The following is a 19,533-nucleotide window of genomic DNA, read 5'->3' as shown; positions in this document are numbered from 1 at the left end:
AGAACCCAGCAAGGTCCCTGCCTGCTGACAGTGGGTCTGACGGCGCCTCCCAGTGCTCCGTGGGGACGAGGCCAGGACTGACCGTCACAAGCAGCACCGGGCCTGGGTCTGATGCTCATGCACCACTCCATCCCTCGCACCAACCCCTGATGCAGTTCTCCACACCCCCACTTCATACATGTGCAAACTGAGGACCCCGGGACCAGACACGGGCTCCTCCCCTCAATGCCACCAGGCCTCTGGCCTACGTGGGCCAGAATATGGGGTCCAGGCTGCAGCCCTTGGTCCCAGGAACAGCCTACAGGCTGCAAGGAGCTCCCTGCTCCCATCCCCTATGTCTGGATGCTCACCAGTTACAAACCAGGCTGACAAACTGTGATGTGAAATGTGTTTTACCCTCCTGCTTAATAAATATGAGCTCGAAAGTAAAAAGTTAAGGGAATGCACTGCCCAGATCAAAATTCCCTCGTCCCCCCTGAGCCCACAACTGGCTCTGGTGGCTGCTGGGCAGGTGGGGAAGACTGTCCCCCAGGTCCCCACCCCTAGGCCTCCCTCCTCTTCCTCTCCACGCTGGACATCTGCTTTCTCCGCCTCCCTAGGGAACAGTGCAGGGCCAGGGTGGGAGGTCCTTCACATTCCCTCTTTGAGGCCCAGCCCACCTACTGCCCCCCAGGCAATGTTGGCCCTCTGCCCACAGGGCACCCCAGCCCCACCCCTACCATCACGGCTTTGCCAAATCCCTGGATGGAGACTGCAGCTGGGAACCCAGGGTTGTACCAGGAATTCTTGGACTCCTTGCTGGGCCTCATGGACATGTGTGGACACTCAGCTGACCCTTGCAGCCCATAAGGCCGCAGGCGGGAGGAAGAGCTCACCTGAGGAGAGGCTGGCAGCCCTCAGGGCAGGTACACTGGGTATGGAGTTCTGGGGTCCCTGACTCTGAAACATGGACTAGAAGGGGGTGTGTACTTGAGTGGGCTCGCCCCACGGCCCCTCAGACACCTGCCCCCTCTGCCTCCGTCTTCCAAGAATAAAATGCAAAGGAAACGGTCCTCTGGCCTCTACAATGCACAGCACTGCCCAAGCTCTTCACACCCACAGATATCTTGGAGGCAGGTCCTACTGTGATCATCAACTTACTAGACGGGAAACTGAGGCTTTGGGGCTCAGAAGCAGGCCTAAGGACCCAGCACCAGAAGAGGTGTAGGTTTGACTGAACTCAGCTAATGCCCAGTCCCAAGGTGTTGGGGACTAGGCAGGAAGCTGGGCAATATAGTGGAGGGCCTGACCTCTCTTTCACTGCAGACCTGGAGGAGAGGGCAGAAGATGAAGACAGGTGTTGGGGGTCATAGATGGGGGTCATGACAGCAGGCTGTGAAGTGCCATTTCAGACTGCAGCTTCAGGGGGCTCAATGGAGAGTTCCTGGATGGGTGTGTGGGTACATTGGTGGGTGGACAGACGAATGGATGGATGGGTGGGTGGATGCACAGGTGGGTGGATGGATGAGTGGATGATTGGTTGGATGGATGGACATATGGCCGGGAGGGTGGATGGATGGATGAGTGGGTGGATGGATGAATGGATGTATGGGTGGGTGGGTGGGTGCATAGATGGATGATTGGATGGACAGATGGGTGGGAAGCTAGATGGGTGGGTGGATGGACAGGTGGTGAGTGGATGGGTGGGTGGATATACAGTTGGATGGATGGATGGATGGATGGACGAATGGATGGGTGGGTGGATGGATGGATGAGTGGGTGGATGGGTGGATGACTGGATGGACAGATGGGTGGGTAGATGGATGGAGTGGGTGGATGGACAGGTGGGTGGGTGGATGAGTGGGTGGATGGGTGGATGGATGAGTGGGTGGATAGATGAACGGCTGGCTGGCTGGGTGGGTGGGTAGATGGATGGATGGATGGATAGATGGGTGGGTGGTGGATAGATGGATGGATGAATGGCTGGGTGCATGGACGGATGGATGGGTGGATGGGTAGATAGATGAATGGGTGGGTGGGTGCATAGATGGATGATTGGATGGACAGATGGGTGGGAAGCTAGATGGGTGGATGGATGGACAGGTGGTGAGTGGATGGGTGGGTGGGTGGGTGGACGGTTGAATGGATGGATGGATAGATGGACGAATGGATGGGTGGGTGGATGGATGGATGATTGGATGAACAGATGAGTGAGTAGATGGATGGGGTGGGTGGATGGACAGGTGGTGAGTGGATGGGTGGGTGGGTGGGTGGATAGACAGCTGAATGGATGGATGGATGGACGAATGGATGGGTGGGTGGATAGACGGATGACTGGATGGACAGATGGGTGGGCAGATGGATGGGGTGGGTGGATGGACAGGTAGGTGGGTGGGTGGATGGGTGGGTAGACGGATGGGTGGGTGGGTAGATGGATGGGTGGGTTGGTGGGTAGTGGATGGATGAACGGATCAATGGATGGGTGGGTGGATGGACAGGTGGGTGGGTGGATGGGTGGGTAGATGGATGGATGGGTGGGTGGGTGGGTGGTGGATGGATGGATGAATGGATGAATGGATGGATGGATGGATGGATGGGTAGGTGGATAGATAGGACCCAGCCCACAGCTGTGCTAGAATGGAGTGTTGAATGGGAAGCTGAAGCCCTGGGCAGAGGTGACAGCTGACTCACAAAGTAAGGTGTCAAACCGGGAGAGGAAGAGGTAAAGAACAGTCTTGGCTGAGGTAACAGAGCTGACTGGCAGCCTTAAACATGAGTGAAGAGGAGACTGACACTGGAGAGCTGGAGGGCAGGCCAGCCGTGGAGGCCACCTGGGAGCACTGACAGCAATGCCCTGAAGTCCCCTCGGGTGTGACCTCCCCTGGCCCTCCCAGAGTCCCGGGTACCGGGAGGCTGGTCAGGGCCTGTGTTCCTGGAAGAGAGGCCAGGACGTCTCAAAGTGGGCAAGAGCTATCCCCTCAAGGCAGCGAGAGCTCTCGGGAAGGGGACAGGTGTCCAGCCACAAGTGTGCACCCACATACACAGCGCCCCTGCAGAGTCAGAGACTCAGGGTCAGGGGAGGACTGATATCCTGTGGGTCCCAGGAAGAGATACGGCAAGGCGCCCCCAGCGGCGTCCACGGGCTCCACGCTCTTTCAGAGGGTTCATCTGAAGACCCCCGAGCCCCCACCGATTCCGCCAGAACGTGAGACCGGCGTGGGAGAGAGAACTCAGCCACTGAACTAATTACGTGACAGGCCCCAGGCTGCACACATCACAGGGTGGGTCAAAGCTGACAAAGCGACATTCCAGAGCAGCGAAAGAAAAATTAAACCCAAACAAAACACACAACAAACCCCACGAAGGCGGAGGTAGAGGGGAGGCCAGGCAGCAGAAGTCTGAGCCGCGGCCATCCTTGTGCCCGCTTCCTGGAGGGCGTCCCATGGGCAGGGTCTCACCAGGGTGGGCAGGACACCCCGGAAGGCTCCTGGGGTGTTAGCCGGAGAAGCTGGGGAGTAAGGCCGGCGGGCAGGGTGGGGGTAAAAGGATGGCACGTGGGGAAAACTCCTTGGAGGGTCTCCTGAGGACAGGACCCACGTGTGGGCCAGGCCAGGCCTCCCTCGATGCTCTGGGAAGGAGGGCCCCCCTGCCAGGGTGCGTGGCAGTGGAGGCCGGGAGGCCACAGCATGTCCCTGGGGCTCTCTGGGAGCCCTCAGGAGTCCTGCCCTCAGGAGCCCCCCACCCCTCTGTTCCTGCCACTTCCCAACAGCCCCGGCGGGTGCCCCATGGATCCCACGCGAGCACGGCGAGGGTACCCCTGAGAAAGCCCACCGGCCGTGGACAGAGAGGTGCTGGGGACTCACAGGGAGCTCAGGGGTGCTAGGACACCGGCTTCCGGAAGGAATTCCAAGCTGCCCATCCAGCCTCATTCCAAGAGTCACCCCTCTGTCCCCAGCCCTCACTGCCCCCAGCACCTTGCTTATCTCCCCACTGGGAACAGACGCCTTTCCCCAAGCGTGGCCTGTCCGTGGCTGTGGCCTCCTCCTCCTCCGAGAGGTCCCAGCTGTCCCCAGCCGTTCCCCTGGCCACTTCCTCAGCCTCATTTGGGGGCTGGAGCAGCTCTCTTTTCTCAGAACAGTATCTGCGGCCCCGCCTCTCCCACCCTCTCTGACGTGCGTGCACGTTAACATCTGTCCTCTGTCGTTGGGACAGTGACACTGGCTGACCAGAGGGTCAGCGGGTGTTCTGTGTGAGAGGGGAGCTAGGGCGCTTCCATCGTGGGCTCCCCTCCTGTGCAGGAAGGGTCAGATTCAGGGCAAAGATGAACGTGCTTCTCGGTCAGGACGCTCGGCCACGGGTGACAGAAACCCCCAGGGGCTCCTGGGAGCACCCGAGGAATCGGGGACAGAGACACAGGACGGAGGGGCTTCACTGACTGAGCTGCCCAGGTGCCTGGTTTAAGGTGTCTTTCTTTCTTCTCTCTTTTAATGTTTATTTATTTATTTTGAGAGAGAGAGAGAGAGGAAGAGAGAGAATCCCAAGCAGGCTCCGTGCTGTCAGCGCAGAGCCCGACAGGAGGCTCGAACCCACAAACCTGGGCCGAGTCAGGACGCTTGACCCACTGAGCCACCCAGGCACCCCTTTTTCTTAAACAAGCCTCATGGGGTTTCTTTCCTTGGAGAGAGAGTACCTTACCATTTTAAAACTGACTAAAACTGCCAGAAGTTTTAAACCCTGCTCTTTGGGGCCAGATGGGTTCTGTTCCTGTGTGGTTGCGAACGAAATCACTCGTAACTCTGTCTTTAAAAGGCTGTGTGCGGAGGCCGTGAGCAGATAGCATTCCGTCCTCGGCGTGTCAGGACAGCAGCCTTCCCTGGCATGTGCGTTCGTCAAGAATTAGGTGTCCTTTTAGGGAGAATTCCAAGAACGAGCTCCCTCTCTCCACAGCAGAAAACGCCCCTGACCTGAGCAGCAATGGTGGCCACACAAGGGCAGCGGGACCCTCAGGCAAGGTGACCGGGGGCCGGAAAGACAGGGAGGCCGGGCTCCCCTGGGGGACCCTGGGCTTCAGGGCTGCAGGACAGGTGCACTGAGAGACCTTTAATATTAGGTTTTCCAACGAGACACAAGGGGCCCAGGATGTGAACCCCATATGTCCCATTTTACGGGTCCCTGGTCTGTGCCTGCGGATCTGGCAGGAAGGGCCCATCCTGCTCTGGCTGATTTCCTATTTGCAGAGGGAGAACCCGAGAGCCCACGCCGTCCTCCAGAGCTGCAGTCGGGGGGCGGCTGGGGTGAAGGGTGGGGGGGGCGGGGCGGGGGAGGGGCAGCTGCAGGGAGGCCTTCCTGCAGGGTGACCCGGCTGGAGGCTGAAGTGCAGACCCCCCAGAGGTGCCCGTGAGTGGGGGAAGGGGGAGTGCAGCCTGCGAGCCTCCAGAGACCCCAGACAGAGGAGGCCTCGCTTGGGGCCCCGGGCAGGCTTCTTCACCTCTTGGGCCTCAGTTTCTCTGTGTGTGAAATGGGCACCTCCTGCACCAGGTGGGCTAATGCTTTCCAGAGGACGTGTTTTCATGGAAGCGAGCCCACTTCAAAATGAACAGCCCACCTTGGTGGGGTTTTCGACATGAGCCTCCCTTGGCAACTCACAGGACACTGGAGGCCTGAACCCAGTGGCCTGTAGGGGTGACGGTGGGGAAGGACATGGGAGGCGCAGGAGGGGGAGGCTGGGAGGGGCCGGGACGCTTTCAGGGGCTCACTGTCTTGAGTCCACACACAGGTATACACGTATGTCCGAACCTTCCAAATTGTGCACTTCAAACATATTCAGTTTACTCTAGGTCAGTTACACCTCACTGCAACTGTTTAAAACTGGTAAGTGCAGGGGTGCCCGGGTGGCTCAGTTAAGTGTCCCACTCTCGATCTCGGCTCAGGTCATGATCTCACGGTTTGTGAGATCGAGCCCCAGGTCAGGCTCCATGCTGACGACGTAGAGCCTGCTTGGGGTTCTCTCTCCGTCCCTCCCCTGCACGCTCTCTCTCTCTCTGTCAAAATAAACGAATAAACTTAAAAAACAGTTTAAAAATCCCACATAAACATACAATTGGTAAAATGTTACCTCTTTGCTCTTTCCAGATCTTCTAATCACCGTCGGGAAGATCCTCACTCCGCGGGCCCCCGCTACAGTGGTGCCAGCAGGGAGAGCCACCCACTTCCCCAGGATACCCCCTCGGGAGCCAAATCCCCAGGACGCTACATGCCTGGCCTGTCCCCGAGTGCCCCAGGGAATGACGTACTCGGAACTCGGTTTGAACACGCTGCCCTCATCCATCAGCCTATTCTGACAAATGAAAACAAAAACCAAGATGACAACCCACCGAAAAAGAGGTTAAACCTCTCGTGTGTCCAGTAAAAACTCCCTACTCGGGCGTCAAGGCCCCGCGAGCCATCCCTTCCTGGCTGCCCAGTGCACAGCCCTCCTCTGACCTCGGGGCGGCTGCCAGGAGGACCCGGTCCTGAGCCGAATGCGGGAGCTCGGGGCCTGCACCTCCCTGAACACGGTGTCCACCTGCAGCGGCTTCTGGGGAGTTTGGGGGCTGACGGCACGGAAAGCGTAGGTGTGAATGCACTGGGACACCTCGCACTCCTCGCCGGTGACGGCCCGCTTCCCTTCTCAGGCCTCTTCTGGCTTCTAGAAAGCTCAGAGTGGCTTGGGTCTTAGGAGATGGTCTTCTCGTCTCTCCTTTTAAATACTGTTGCTTTCACCTCTTGTAGAGGGTGCTGGTGCTGGGGACACGATACCATGTCACATTTGGGCGCCTGAGGATATCTGTGTCTCCGCCAAGAGCCACCATCTGTATTTTTTTTGGAAGCAAGCTGGGCATCATGGGTAGAAAGAAGGCCCGGCTCTAGGTCTGTTACGCACCACTTCCAGAAGTGCTTCTCCTCCCACGGCTCACGCTGGGGACGCCCGCCCAGGGCGGCGACAACCACGCCTCAAGTGGCCAAGTCCTGTCCTAAGCCCTCTACAGGCATCGGTCTAGTTAATCCTTGCAAGTAACCAGTACGGCAGGTTTTCTCGTTCTCTCATTTAACAGATGGAGACAGTGGGGGCTCAGAGAGGTTAAGAGACCTGCCCAGAGTCACACAGCCCAGGAGTGGTGCAGCCAGGAGGCAACCCCTGACTTGCTCCTCTCAGAACACCTGGGAGAGACAGTGAGGCCGGCCAGCTCAGTGCCAGGGACCCCCAAGGCGGCCCCAAGGCCTGTGGATGACTGACGTCCACAGGAGTTTTGAAGGGAGGCATCTCTGCAGGCCGGCTTCCTCGGGGCCATCCTCCCCATGAGCGGTCGAGAGGGGTCTTGCTCGAGCGGCAGGAGGTCCACGCGATGGATGGCCACCCAGCCACCGACAGTGATGCCTGGAGGCGTGCAGGTGCTGAGGGAAGCAGGTGCAGGCCTCCCCACCCCTGCCCCCTCACTGGGAGGACCGCTCCCACAGAGGGGCACCAGCGGAGAGGTCAAGGTGAGGACAGACGGCCCAAAGGGGCCCTCGGAGTCCTGGAGGGGCCGGCACCCAGACTCAATCCCACGGCCATCACTGGCATCCTGAAGGGACTTGTGGTACCACCAGAGGAGGGCAAAAGGAATTCTGTGATTTTATAAACCAATTTTCAGAGCTCACCTGTCAAAGAAGGCTATTTGGTGTGTGTTTAATGACAACGCAGGGCACTGGCGCAGGTGTTCGATTTACAAATAAACCACAGTGCAGGGGGCTCCCTGGGGGAGGTGGTCTCAGAATGGCACCGACGGGGCGGGACCAGGAAGGCCTGGAGACAAGTGTTCTAGAGGTTGAGGTGCCCAGGCCCTGAGGGAGGAGCTCCCGGCCTCTCGGAGCACCTGCCCCTGCCTCCCTCATGGCTGGTTCCTCTGGTTCCCCCGGACCAGGCCCTTCAGTCACCAAGCCCTGTCCCCAGCGGGCAGGAGGCGCCAGTGCCAGCCCCTGTGTGGTTGCCGCGGTCCTTTCCGGCATTCCCCACGTGGTCTCTGGGCATGTCACCACTGCTGTGCTTCCCTCCGAGCACACTGACTGCCCTCCAGGGGTCCCGTCTGCCCCCCAAAAGACTCTCCATCCCCAGCAAGAGGAATCCCCAGCCCCGGCTCTTCTCTGAGAAGCCAGTCAAGGGAGAAAAGGAAAAGTCCTCTAGGCCGCAGCCCCGTTTCATTCGCCATTCAAACAGCAGTTTCTCCGATGAAGCCTTTATCAAGCAGGTTCTCTGCTTGTCACCTGACCAGGATCCTCCTGGCAGACCCAGCCCACCATCCCCTTGCTCTGGCCCAGAGATCCTTGCCTCCCTCCTCCCCTCCCCCCCCAGAAGTGCCTGCTCTGTGCTAGACGTGGGGGCACCTGTTCACGTGTCCCCCGCATCCATGAGGAAATGGGATGCTAAAGCGGGCCCGAAACCTAACCGACACAGAATAACACCCAAAGACCGGGCAGTGGAGTCAGACAACGTCAGACTAAAAACCGATAAACCACAGTATCATCGCTGACAGAGTTAAATTCCACCTGGAAAGCAGTGACGGGCACCTTGCACCTGCCAGGATGGCTACCTTCAGAAAACCAGAAAATCACACGTGTTGGTGAGCATGTGGACAAGTTGGAACGCTTGAGCACTGCTGACGGAATGCAAAATGGTGCCCTGGCCGTGGGAACCAGGATGGCAGTTCCGGGAAAGTAAACACAGAACTACCATCTGAGCCAGCAATCCCAGGCAGACACACAAAAGACGTGAAAGCAGGGCCTCGAACAGATACGTGCACACGCGTGTTCACAGCGGCACGACTCGTGACAGTCAGACGCCGGGAGCCACACAGGTGTCCACTAACAGATGAACAGATAAAAATGCAGCCTATCTACACTTTTTTTTTTAATATTTGAGAGAGAGAGAAAGAGAGAGAGAGAGAGAGAACAAGTGGGAGAGGGGCAGAGAGAGAGAGGGAGACACAGAATCGGAAGCAGGCTCCAGGCTCTGAGCTGTCGGCCCAGAGCCCGACGTGGGGCTCGAACTCATGAACCGCAAGATCGTGACCTGAGCCGAAGTGGGACGCTTAATTGACTGAGCCACCCAGGCGCCCTAGTTCAGCCTTGAAAAGGAAGGAAATCCTGCCACATGCTGTAGGTGGGTGAATCCCGAAGATATCAGGCTCAGTGAAACAAGCCAGCCACAAAAAGACAGTACTGTATGAGTTCACTCCTATGAAGTACACATTCCTAGGCACAGAAAGCAGATGGTGGGGGGTGGGGCACGGGGTGTTCGTGTTTATGAAGAGTCAGCGTTTAATGGCAGAGTTACAGTCTGGGAAGACGAGAAAGTTCTGGAGATGGATGATGAGGATGGTTGCCCGACAACGTGAACGTATTTTGTGCCACAGAACCTTGACACGGGTAAGGTGGTAAATTTTATGTTATGTGTATGTATTTTTTTATTTTTAAAGTTTACTTAGTTTTGAGACAGAGACAGAGCATGCATGGCGGGGGGTCAGGGAGAGAAGGAGACACAGAATCGGAAACAGGCTCCAGGCTCTGAGCGGTCAGCACAGAGCCTGGTGTGGGGCTCGAACTCACAGACCGTGAGATCATGACCTGAGCCGAAGTCGGACGCTCAACCAACTGAGCCACCCAGGCACCCCTATGTTATGTATATTTTACAGCAATTAAAGATAAAAAACTAGGGGCGCCTGGGTGGCTCACTCAGTTAAGCGTCTGACTTTTGTGATCAGGTCATGATCTCGTGGTTCGTGGGTTCCAGCCCCGCATCGGGCTCCGTGCTGACCGCTCAGAGCCTGGAGCCTGATTCCGATTCTGTGTCTCCCTGTCTCTCTGCCCCTCCCCCACTCATGCTCTGTGTCTGTCTCTCAAAACCTAGATGCTAAAAATAAATAAATAAATAAATAAAATAAAATAAAATAAAACGGACAAAGCAATGAGTGGGATGAATGTAAGAACCAGCCACATAGATGTGACCTGCAGGGGTCACAGGCGCGGGTTCCCTATTGTCCCTCCCGGCACAGCGCACGGCGGCTCAACCAGGGAAGACGCACGGGATCACAACAGCGGTGTGAGCTTCTAGCTCTCAGCCCCTGGCAGAGCTGGAAAACTAAAATAAGTAAGGTTACCTACATAATGTAGTTTCCTATGAAGACCAGAATCGACACACCAAACCTCACCCTCTTCCCGTGGGCTTATGGGCCACTTACCAAGGGAAAATTCTGTAAGGCCAGGAAGGAGCCCTGACAAACCACAGCGGTGGTCCATGACCTCAATGCAATAAAAGCAGCAATATCGGGGCAGAAACCAAAAAACCTGAGCAGTTGGGATTTTTAAAAAACTTGCTTCCAAAGAATTCAGAGGCTAAGGAGGAAACTGAAGCCAGCCACACACACGGAAAATCTAGAAAATATTAACAATGGCCACAAGACAGACACTTGGGGAAGGCGGCCAAGAGGCCAAGCAGAGAATGGACTGGACAAGTTTCAGTGCTAAGAAGAAAAGCAAACGGGTTCAGCATTTGAGGAGAAAGAACTGGTCTGCTGGGGGTGGGGCTGGGGGACAGATGACAAGAGATCACGCGTGTCCACGTCCATCAAGGAACAACGCGAAACCCTCAGTTCGCGAATCGGGCCGAAAAAGGGCACACGTCCACAGGCACAAGTAGAAAAATAAGATAATTGTCTATATCGTTACACGTTGGGTAAAACGGACAAGTTCACGGAAAATGTGAAACAGGGTCCTCGCCGTGAGAAACAGGAAACCCAGGCGGACCCATACCCATGAGAGTCTGCTCTCTTCAGCCCCGAAGGGGCTCCACCCAGATGGTTTTCTGGGTGGAAATGGGGGTCCTCAGCTCTTGGGGGATGTCTCTCGTTCGTGCCTCGCAAACTGCCCCGATACAGACGGAAAGGATGGAAGTTCTCGCACGTCTTTTGGGAAGAGAACCCAGTGCCGCGAACGCCACGCCCCGAAGCCACCTGACCTAGCGACGAAGGAGCAAAACACAAGACGAGCAGCGGTCGGCAGACTCCTGGGGAGACCCCGTTTGTCCCAGAAAGGCTCGAGGCTCGCATGCAGACCTCCTCTCCACCTGTGCCCCCCCCTCTGTGGCGCCAGCAGCCCCCCCCCCCCCCCCCCCCCCCGCCACAGAGAGCTCCCAACTCCTCCCGCTGTTAGTGCGGCGGCAGTTAGCGGTTCTTCCTTCACATCAAGAAAACAGAGCTCACACATGGAAAGAAGGCTCGTTCTCCTTCCTTCCTCCCCCGCTCACCCAGCTGAGATAACATCACATAAAAAGCATCTTGCTCCCGAAGGAGAAAGACCGAAGGTTTGGGACGCTGCTGGCAGAAGAGACACCGTCCCAGCCAGTGGGGGCAGAAAACAAAGCGAAGGGGCCCCGAGACGATCTCATGACGTGTCTGAAAGAGTCAAGGGGGAGAAGGACGGCAACAAAGCCAGAAGACAGCCCTGCCAGACACCGAGGGCGGGGAGAGAGGCCAACCAACCACACCACAAACATACGAAAAGGAGCCTAGAGGACAGCAGCGGCCAGTTAGAAAATAAATAGGGGAGGGGAGCCCGTTTGCAGTAATTGCTAGGAACCCGCGGGGGAAACGGGGTCCTGCTGGAGCGGGGAGGCACTGAGTGCGGCTTCCTAACCAGCTGGTCTTGATGTGAATCCTCCCCGATCAGTCAATAAATCAGAGCAACTGCCATTCAAACCCCAATAGCCACTTAGCTAGAAAACGGGCAGACGGCCCAGGTGGACCAGAGATCTGCATATTTAAAACCAGGGCGCCCCAGAGGGAACCTGAGGTCGGCAGGCTCTCTGGCTGACCCCGGCTGACCCCTCTGTCAGGGGCCCCACGGATGCTGCCCCTGTCAAAGTGCCCAGTGGCACCCTGCAGCCACATCTGTCTCCTCTCCGTGGCCTCGACTGCTAGTCCCCGGCCAGCACCCGTCTTCATCCCTTCTGTCTGTGCTTCGCACACCTTCCCGGCTGTGATGTCTCCCCCGGCCGTACCTTTCTTCTGGGCCCTGTGCTTGTGTGGACACCGGCCTACCTGCCATTGTCCCTTACTGTCCAAGGGGAACGTGGCTGCTGTGACTGGGGCTCCCAGCTTCAGCAAATAAAAATACAGGACGTCCAGGTAAATCTGAACGTCAGCTAAGCACGAGTATTTAGAAGTATGGCACGAGACAGGCTTATACTAAAACGGTCGGTCGTTTATCTGAAGTTTGAATTTAAGTGGGGGCCATGCGTCCTCCCCGCCAGCCCCGCGGTGGACCCCCACCCTCCGCCTCTGCCAGGCGCCCGGCGGCTCCCGATGCCTCCCTGCTTCCTTGCGGCCCACACCCAAACCCACGGCGCGTCCCTCACTCCTGCCACCTCAAACCTCCGGCTGCACCCCCGTCCCGCCAGCCCTCGCCGGTCCCCTGCCTCCAACCCGCCGCAGCACAGCAGCCCACGGCTCTCCCAAACCACTTAACACGCTTCAGGCTTCCCCACTGCCCTGGGATGAAATCTGGACGGCTTACCCTGGCCCACAGGCTCGGGTCCTCCTCGAGCACCCGCCTTGCTCAAAGCCCTCCTCTCGCCACACTTCAGCCATCAAGGCTTCCGGAAAGTTCCAAGATTCAGGCCTCTGCATAACCACCCTGGGGATCTGGAGGGCTCTTCCCAAACTGCTCAGGGCTTGGGAGAAGGGCCCCCACCTCCAGCTCTACCCCCATGGCTTATGCAAAGAGCACTGTTTATGTGTTTACACGGAAGGGCTTCTCAGCCTCGGCCCCACAGACGTTGGTGCTGGGCCATTCTTGCGGGGGTGAGGGGCTGTCCAAAGCTGAACAGGGCAGCCTCCAGCAGCGGGCTACCTACTAGAACCCCTTTCCTGTCATGACACAACACGACCCACTTGAGATACAGGACACATAGGAGTTTCCAGGAGAAACGGTTTCGCTCTCCTATCCGTCCACCTACCCAGCCAGCGGCCATCTTTCCTCTGACCATCATACCCATGGAATCTTCTAGAGACAATAAACACACACACGCACAGAGAAAGCCAACCTTGGGTATCAGTGTCACCAGGTTTCTGTTTAAGTGATTATGCCTTCTAGACCTCTTCCCTCTGTGACATGTGGTTTTGCTTCGTGATACGTGAACGGCTTGAATTCTAGTTGATCACGGGTCAGAGCATGTGACAATATGGCGGTCGTCGGTATGCAATTCTTTCCCTGGGCCAGTTGCTGCCTTTTGCCCTCCCAGGCACGTGTGGCTCAGGAAGACTCCTTCCTGGTGGGCCTTGCGGGCACAGGAGGTGCAGAGCCCGGCAGAGCACGGTGGGTGCTACCCAGGTCCCCCTGCACCCCAGCCCCTGTGAGTGACCCGGTGGGAAGGTGGTTGCCCACCCCAGGGGTGGCGGGAGGGGCAGCCGGGGAAGGCTTCCCAGAGGCAGGCAGACATCTGGAAGGGGGGCCGTGCAGCTGGGGGGCAGGAGGCAAGCAAGGCCGGGCGGGAGAGGTCCCAGAATCCACTGTGGGGACCGCCCACGGCAGGGAGGGCGGCATCAGAGGACCAAATAAAGGAGGCAGCGGGAGGCCTGATGAGGAACAAAGGAAGCGAGGCCTCTGCCCCCCATGGCCTGGTTGGTGCGTCTCCTGGTGGGGGTGGGGGCGCTCCCAGGGGGGTGCTTACATGCTTCAGATGATGATGGAAGTGAGGCCTTTCCGTGGCAAGGAAAATACGGAAATAAAACAATCTTCGGGGAAAAAACAAATCTTCTCCACGGACAACAATCACTTCATTATGTTAACATGAATACGGTCCTGTTTAGGTCGGGAGCCCTCCTGGGCCGCTGTGCTGACATAACCATCCTCACCGAGAGCCCGCGAGTTCTCTAGAACGTCACTCAGCGGCGGGGGTCATCCTGTCACGGAGGGAGGCAGGTCTGGTTGACGAGGCCACCTCACCGGGGGGCTCTGTGTGCGAGGGGGGGCGGGCATCCCCTCTCTCGGCATCACCTGTCTCTCTGGCATGCAGAGGCAGGCGGGCACGGGGCCTCCTCCACCCGGCTCCCCTCTCCCCTTCCCACTCCTGCTCTCCTCCTCCCTGCCACACACCCTCAGGATGCCTCCCCTGAGGCCTGGGAGAGAAGAGGCTCCCGGCGGGGTTGCCAAGCCCTCAGAGCCCACTGCTGCCTGCCGCGCAGCAGGCACCTGTCCGTCTGTGTTGTCATGGTCCCCCCACCCGCGGCTCACAGGATGGGATGTGACAGCCGGGCTCGGAGATCCAGCCGAGGGGAGGGAGCCCGCTTTTCCCACGGCTCCAGGAGGAAACGGATTGTTCAGCCAGGGTCCCCTGCCCTCCCTGAGGCAATCCTGACGGACAGGCCTGAGTCGGGGCCCAGAGAGGGGAGAGCCCCCCCATGCCGGGTGGGCCTGGCCTCGGGAAGGAAGGGCTCTGCCCGCCCCAGGGCTGGGGACGCTGGCAGCCAAACCTGGGGGCTCCACTCTTGGGGGCTCAGCGCTGGCATTCACACCATAAGCGGCAACCACATCACACACTCTGCTAGACCCACATTTTAACTGAGGAGAAGCTGTGGAATCGGTTCATTCCAGGCGGCGGTGGGGGGGGGGGGAATCTGGAGGAACAGAACCAGCTATTTGCCATAAGGAAGGACTCCACCGAAAACATTCCCTTGGCAGGAGGCTCACTACGACTTGCAGCGTGGGTACAAGCTCTCTCAACAGCTCTGGCCTGGGCCTGACCGTAACATGCCTACGGGAGGGAGACAAAAATCCAGAAATTTCTCTCCCTGCGGTTAAATACCCAGGGAGAGTAAACAAACACGCCGAGTTGATTAGCAAACAAGAATCCTTCGGCTTTGGATTCCAGGGTTAGAACTGTCTCCAGACTGAAACCAGCACCACAATCTAAAGTAGACACATTTATTGTATTTCCTGCGACATCCCAGTCAGTCCCAAACATTTATACGACATCCCAGTCAGTCCCAAACATTTATACGTGTATTTACAGAGTCATATATTTCAATAAATACGGCAGCCTTGCAAGAAAACCCTCAATGCCCCCACCCACCCACCCCCGCCTCCCTGCACACCAGGGAGGGCACCTGCTTCCCAGGTCAGGTGACAGACAAGCATGTCACTGAAGCACACCGGGTGAGGGTGGGCTCACAGATACAGGGGTTTCCAACAAACACAGCCATCCCAGAATAACCCTGGCTCCTCTGGAAACGTCCTTCTCTTCTGATTGATGAAAAACTTTCCAGTGGCTATACTTAAAATTTACAAAATGCATGCGGTCATACCAGTCTTCTGTAAACACAAGCATATACACAAAGTCCAGGCTTACAACAGCTTGGTTATAAAACTGTTACGGTTAAGTTCTTGAGCCTATGGACTAGCATACTTAAAAAAAAAAGAAAGAAAGAAATTCCACATTGCTATTTTGGGTAGCAAAATCTGCATCACCAAGGGAGATCTGGCTACTGCTATAATTTGGGAAGAAAACACTGTGGGCTCCGTAATTCTACTAATTACTGCTGGGCTCCAATGACATTAATTTACTGATAACCTCGTAAAGCGGCGTTTATTTGGAAAATAAAGATACAAACATTAGCCAGACCACTCAGAATAATGTTAAGATTACAGGACTTTGAACTTCCAGAACATGCATTACCTTCGTGGTAAACAAGGAAAGACTTTACATGTGATCATGACAATAGTGTTTATTTACACAGGCTTTAGGGGGTGCAGCTTCTGGACAGCAGTGAGGACATTTAGTTAGTTGCCTTAAAAGAAAAGAGACACAACCCGGCTTCCTGCCTTGTTAGCAGGGACATGTTCACTTCTTAGGAAACTAAGACAGTAAGTTCCATGTCAAGCCACATGGATCCCAACACAAAAGGGTAGAATAATACTGTAAGATTTTGCTTTACACAGAACCTCGGCCAAAACACTTTAAGACGCAAGATCAGTTTTCAGATTACATTGCAGGGAAGCAGATGCTAAGGGTTTTAATAAATGCAGAGAGATTCCTCCGCCAGCCTGCAACCACCAGGCTCCTGTGCGTCCCTAAGCCCCTCTCCTCCAGGTGGCCTGGGCCACCTCCGCCGACAAGCCACACTGCCCCCAGCTGCTGCCCACCCCCCCCCCCCCCCCCCCCCCACATAATCAGGGCAGCGGTCATCCCTCATCAGGACTCGCACTCAGGCGCTCCCCACCAACATCACCTGTTCTGGGGAAAGACCACAAGTACCAGGGCAGTAGCCGCCGGCCGTGCATCTCCGGGCCGCTGGATTCTTCCGCTTAAGTGCCCTGTATTTAGTTTTTCTTAAAAAGTAACTAACTACATGAAGTGAGTCCAGTGGCTAAAGCAGTTTAGCAAGGTTTCTTAGCATTGACAGGGAAGTCATGAGGACAACTTCAAGGTAAATTATGCTAAGTCTGTGGCGCAGGTTCCTCTAGTCGCTGGGTTTGTTTTATAATCTCTCCCCAAACAGAAAGCTGAGTATGCTCTGCCTCCTCACCGAGAGTCCCTCTTTGAATTTCTAGCACACAGAAGTGCCAAGTTCACAAGCAAACAACAACAAGAAGGTTTGGAAACGTTCCCGAGGAAGAAGGCTGGTCTCATTTTTGCAAAGGACATCCTAGGGAGGTTTGCTTGCAAATCAGCAAGTGCTGCATGAGAGAGACAGAGATTCTCGGTTTTAACTAGTTTCTAGATAAATGGGCCGCGGACCCCGTTCCCGGCGCCGAGGCTGCAAGGTGCCTGCTAACACGCGGGAGCCCGCGCGGGGCCGGCAAGCACAGGTGCGGGGAAGCGAGTTCGCGGGCGCGCGCGGGAAAGGTGCCCGCGCCCCTGCGAGCTCCCGGGGCCCCCAGGCCGCCCCTCTCCCCCCGACCTGCCCGAGGGACCCCGGCCCTACTCACCCACGAGCAGCCAGAGGCCGCCGAGGCTCCGGGCCATGGCGCGCCGCCGAGCCGGGCCGCCCGCGAGGACTGAGGCGCCGGGGGCGGGAGCGGGGAGCGGCGGCGCGCGCCTGGCCCCGCCCACCGCGGCTCCGGAGGGGGTTGGGGGCGGGGGCGGGCAGGTCGCGGGGGCGCAGCGGGGCGGGCCCGCACCTGCCGGCCCGGCGCGCGGAGGAGGCCGACCCCGCGGCGAGCAGCCCGCGCCGCGCGCTGCGAGCTCGGGGTCCCCGGGACCCTCCGCTGGGACGCGCACGCGGGCTCTCCTGCAGTGTTCGCCCAACACGTTTCCACGCCAGAGAGGGTCTTCTAGACGGGGCACCTCAGGCTCAACCCGGGCACCATCCTCTTCCCCTCCCTAGGTCCCGGGCACTCTTGCCCCGGGGGTCTCCTTTGCGAAAGGTCAAGACCTCCTTTCTGCATCTCGCTCTCCCCCAAGGTGTGGGCACTTCGGATTCTCGGGGGATACAGCCAGTCCCAGGGCTCGGGGAGACGCTTACTAATCCCCAAAGGACACACGGTGAGGAACTGGAATACATGCTGAGACCTGCAGTGTGAGCCATGGCGTGGGCGCAGGGGAGGAGGGACACGTCAGGTATGCGCAAAGGTCCTGGGGTCGGAGGGAACAGGGCTCTTGGGAGGATCGAAAGGCGGCCCAGACGGACCTGCTGCCCGGGATGGATGGGGGGAGGCAGACGCGAGGCTGGGGAGCCTCCTCAAGACTCTGAACTTGAGTGGAGAGATGACGGCATTAGACTTGTCGTCTGCCGGCCGGGAGAACTCACACGGGGAGCGGACAAGAAGCTTGGGCATATTCGTTATAGAGGGTGAGAGAAGGGCCCCTTGGGGTACACGGGGGGCGGGAGCGCCGTGGGGAAGGAGATTTTCCCCGCGCAGAGGTGTGAGTAGGACACATGAAAAAGCCATGCTGGTGGTTATTTTCCCCGCTCAGTGGTTCGGCCTTGTGACAGCCTATTCAAGGAGAGCCCCGAGGAACCCAGCAGGTTTGTGCTCACTGCGCGTGGGAGGGAAAGAATCACCCCCTCGAGTGCAGTGGGCACATCTCCGTCGTGGCTGGTTCCTACACCGCGGTACACCGAGCGCGGCGCCTAGCGCAGGTCTGGAGGGAATCTGTTCCCCGGCTACATGAAGGGGAACAGAGCCACCTGCTGTCTGCCCAGAGAACAGGAGGCAGCCGACAACCCTGTGCTGGCCCATCCATTCTTCTGAATCCAAGCTGGAGGGTGGGGGGAGGGGGGAGCCTCAAGGCCGGCATGCCTACACCTGGGGCACCCCAAGGGTCCTGAGAGTGAGGGGTCTGTGTCAGATGGCGGGGGAGGGCACAAGCTCTCTTGCCTTGATTAGCCCCTCTTCCTGAACCTGAGGAAGATACACTCTATTGGGTGGCCCGGCCTCCCCACTTGATTCATTTGCTAGGCCTTGGAGTCCCTACTGTGCGCAAGACTGTGCTAGATAAACAGTGCAGTCCCTGCTCTCCAGTCTATCCCGCAAATGCCAGGAACTGTATTGTACATGTGGAGTGTGTCCCATCTGGCTCGGCTGCAGTGTGTCTTGAGGGCTGGCTGGGAGGAGAGGAGGGGCAAGGGCCACCAGAAGGAAGGGGGTGGTGAGGGGCGAGAAGTGGGGCCCCAGCCGGGCTCCATGCACCTGTGCTAGGGGACAGCAGTCACCAGGAGGGCGAAGGGCGTGCATGGCTCTACCAGATGACGATACGGCCGCCCTTCCCGCTCTCGGCTCATGGACCCCCCTGCGACTTCTCGTTGGGCCCTGTCACCCAAGGCACTGGGGGACGACTGTATCATCGCCAGGCCGACCAGGAGCCGTGTGCCATTTCTCCTCTCCGTGCTCTTACACACACCCCCTAACAGGTGCATGTACCTAAGAGGACAAAGTTTATCTCTCAAGTTCATGGACTTTGGAAGTTCACAATTCCCTTGGGAATGCGTGCGTGTGTGTGTGTGTGTGTGTGTGTGTGTGTGTGTGTGTGCGCGCGCGCGTGTGCGTGCGTGTTACAAACCCTCCAGCACTTTCCCTCCCAGTGGTCTCCATGTCTGCACCTCGGGTCTGGGGAAGAGACATCTAGTAATGACTACAGGCTTCCTCTTCTGCAAGGGTAGGAAAGTGAGCTCTGTCAGCGCTTGCCCCATGGCTATGACACACAACGAGCGTTGGCAACTTTGCCCTGGCTAGATCCTGTCTGATGCATTCGGACATCTACGTGGCAGTAAGGAGCATGGGAAATCATTCTTCTCCCCAGGCACCTCCAGCTAGATGGACATTACGTTCAACAGAGGAAGAGGTGAGGCGTGGGCAGGTGCTTTGTCGTGTGCACAGCCAGGGTTAAAGACACAACCTAGATGGGTCAACAAGAACTGGTCGACATTACTAAAAATTCAAAATTACCTAAGACTTCTGCTTCCAGCCATGATGAAGTAACAGGGACTGGAGTTACCCTCCCCCCTTAAACTGGAGACTGGACAAAAGCGATGAAATGAC

General features: G+C 57.5%; 1 protein-coding gene across 3 annotated transcripts in view; it reads right to left on the bottom strand.

The window, feature by feature from the left end:
* RAMP1 (receptor activity modifying protein 1) overlaps positions 1-17,062 on the bottom strand; it is a 54,228-nt gene extending 37,166 nt beyond the window's left edge. For all 3 annotated transcript variants that reach the window (XM_042950709.1, XM_042950708.1, XM_042950710.1), the window contains exon 1: positions 16,981-17,062. In XM_042950709.1, coding sequence (XP_042806643.1) covers positions 16,981-17,017 — 37 coding nt within the window. In that variant the 5' untranslated portion in view covers positions 17,018-17,062. The remainder of the gene's footprint in view (positions 1-16,980) is intronic.
* Positions 17,063-19,533: the final 2,471 nt, after the last annotated feature.

Source organism: Panthera leo, chromosome C1 (genome assembly GCF_018350215.1).
Source record: "Panthera leo isolate Ple1 chromosome C1, P.leo_Ple1_pat1.1, whole genome shotgun sequence".
In the NCBI taxonomy this organism is placed as follows: Eukaryota; Metazoa; Chordata; class Mammalia; order Carnivora; family Felidae; genus Panthera; species Panthera leo.
This window is presented reverse-complemented; position numbering and strand designations above follow the sequence as displayed.